Below are 560 nucleotides of genomic sequence, written 5' to 3'. Positions count from 1 at the left end.
AGGGGGATGGGGGATGGAGAGGGAGGGTGAGGGGGATGGAGGGGGAGGGCGAGGGTGTTGGAGAGGGAGGGCGAGGAGGTTGGAGAGGGAGGGCGGGGGGGATGGGGGGGGTGGGCGGGGGGAATGGAGGGGGCTGGGAAGGGGAAGGGGAGTAAGACGGTAATGTCACAGTGTCTGTCCCTGGGGATGCCCCGGGCACTAGCTGAGCTCACTCACCTCGTGGGAACCATGTGAGAAGTTGAGGCGAGCGATGTTCATTCCAGCTTTAATCATTTCCTTCAGTATGTCCACAGAGCGAGACGCTGGGCCTACAACCAGAAACATTACACTCGGCACGGACTGTGTCCAAACTCGGCACGGACTGTAATTACACTCGGCACGGTTTGTATTTACACTCGGCACGGTTTGTATTTACACTCGGCACGGACTGTAATTACACTCGGCACGGACTGTAATTACACTCGGCACGGTTTGTATTTACACTCGGCACGGTTTGTATTTACACTCAGCACAGTTTGTATTTACACTCGGCACGGTTTGTATTTACACTCGGCACGGTT

General features: G+C 56.1%; 1 protein-coding gene across 1 annotated transcript in view; it reads right to left on the bottom strand.

The window, feature by feature from the left end:
* Positions 1-216: 216 nt before the first annotated feature.
* LOC125482032 (pyruvate kinase PKM-like) overlaps positions 217-560 on the bottom strand; it is a gene marked incomplete at its 3' end in the record, with an annotated part of 3,294 nt that continues 2,950 nt past the window's right edge. Inside the window, exon 3 of the mRNA XM_048594004.1 lies at positions 217-308. Within this exon, the coding sequence (XP_048449961.1) occupies positions 217-308 (92 nt within the window). The remainder of the gene's footprint in view (positions 309-560) is intronic.

This window comes from Rhincodon typus, unplaced genomic scaffold (genome assembly GCF_021869965.1).
Source record: "Rhincodon typus isolate 14 unplaced genomic scaffold, sRhiTyp1.1 hic_rhity00005101, whole genome shotgun sequence".
Lineage (NCBI taxonomy): Eukaryota > Metazoa > Chordata > Chondrichthyes > Orectolobiformes > Rhincodontidae > Rhincodon > Rhincodon typus.
The sequence above is the reverse complement of the archived record's forward strand: the minus strand, read 5'-3'. Positions and strand labels throughout refer to the sequence as shown.